The sequence below is a fragment of the Pseudoliparis swirei genome, chromosome 14 (assembly GCF_029220125.1).
Source record: "Pseudoliparis swirei isolate HS2019 ecotype Mariana Trench chromosome 14, NWPU_hadal_v1, whole genome shotgun sequence".
NCBI lineage: Eukaryota > Metazoa > Chordata > Actinopteri > Perciformes > Liparidae > Pseudoliparis > Pseudoliparis swirei.
In genome coordinates this window covers 713,870-715,154 of record NC_079401.1, presented here as the reverse complement: position 1 = coordinate 715,154, position 1,285 = coordinate 713,870, and the positions used below count along the sequence as shown (strand labels likewise).

Genomic DNA, 1,285 nt, shown 5'->3' with positions numbered 1-1,285 from the left:
AAGTTCTTTATTTTCTGTAATGGAATTAAAAAAACAAAAATGTCATGCATTCTAGATTCATTACAAATCAACTGAAATATTGCAAGCCTTTTATTCTTTTAATATTGCTGATTATGGCTTACAGCTTAAGAAAACTCTAAAATCCTATCTCATAACATTTTAATATTTCCTCAGACCAAGTAAAAAAAGATTTATAACAGCTGAGTGTTTGTCAAGGCTCAGGAAACCCTTGCAGGTGTTTCGAGTTAATTAGACAATTCAAGTGATTTGTTTAATACCCTACTAGTATACTTTTTCATGATATTCTAATATTTAGAGATAGGATATTTGAGTTTTCTTAAGCTGTAAGCCATAATCAGCAATATTAAAAGAATAAAAGGCTTGCAATATTTCAGTTCATTTGTAATGAATCCAGAATGCATGACATTTTTGTTTTTTTAATTGCATTACAGAAAATAAAGAACTTCATCACAATATTCTAATTTTCTGAGACAGTCCTGTATATTAATATATTCTATGTTTTTAGAACATAGTATTAATTCTGCTTAAATTATTTTTAAGCCTAATAAATAAAAAATAATTGAATAATATGAGTGAATACCTTAATATGATTAATATAATAATAATAATAATACATTTGAAAAGCACTTGAAATACAAAATACACTTATTTATTAAATATAATAATTACTACTTTTAAGTCCTTTATTCAATTATTACGATAATAAAACTAGATACAAATATTATTCAATGTGTTTTAATTCATTTATTCTGTTGACAGATGAAGGTGGAGGGACTCCAGGAGGACGGCGGGGGTGGCGGTACCGGCGGGGCGGCGTGCAGCTCGGCCGAGCGCTGCGTGGCCCGGCTGCTCCGCGCCGTGGACGGCGAGCGGCAGGACGGCCGGGAGAAGGGCGACCCGACGGAGAGAGAGCTGCTCGTCTCCCTGGAGGACGAACCGCTGTGGACCAAGTTCCACCGCATCACCAACGAGATGATCGTCACCAAGAACGGACGGTAAGGCGCCACCTGGGGCGGTTAGCCTGCTCGTTAGTGGTCGTTAGCCAGCTGTGGCTCGTTAGTGGTCGTTAGCCAGCTGTGGCTCGTTAGTGGTCGTTAGCCAGCTGTGGCTCGTTAGTGGTCGTTAGCCAGCTGTGGCTCGTTAGTGGTCGTTAACCAGCTGTGGCTCGTTAGTGGTCGTTAGCCAGCTGTGGCTCGTTAGTGGTCGTTTGCCAGCTGTGGCTCGTTAGCGGTCGTTAGCCAGCTGTGGCTCGTTAGCGGTCGTT

At 39.8% G+C, this 1,285-nt stretch overlaps 1 protein-coding gene across 2 annotated transcripts in view; it reads left to right on the top strand.

Moving 5' to 3' along the window:
- The first annotated feature begins 500 nt into the window (after positions 1 to 500).
- The window catches only part of tbx19 (T-box transcription factor 19), a 10,757-nt gene continuing 9,972 nt past the window's right edge, over positions 501 to 1,285 (top strand). For both annotated transcript variants that reach the window (XM_056431258.1, XM_056431259.1), the window contains exon 1: positions 501 to 1,016. In XM_056431258.1, coding sequence (XP_056287233.1) covers positions 781 to 1,016 — 236 coding nt within the window. In that variant the 5' untranslated portion in view covers positions 501 to 780. The remainder of the gene's footprint in view (positions 1,017 to 1,285) is intronic.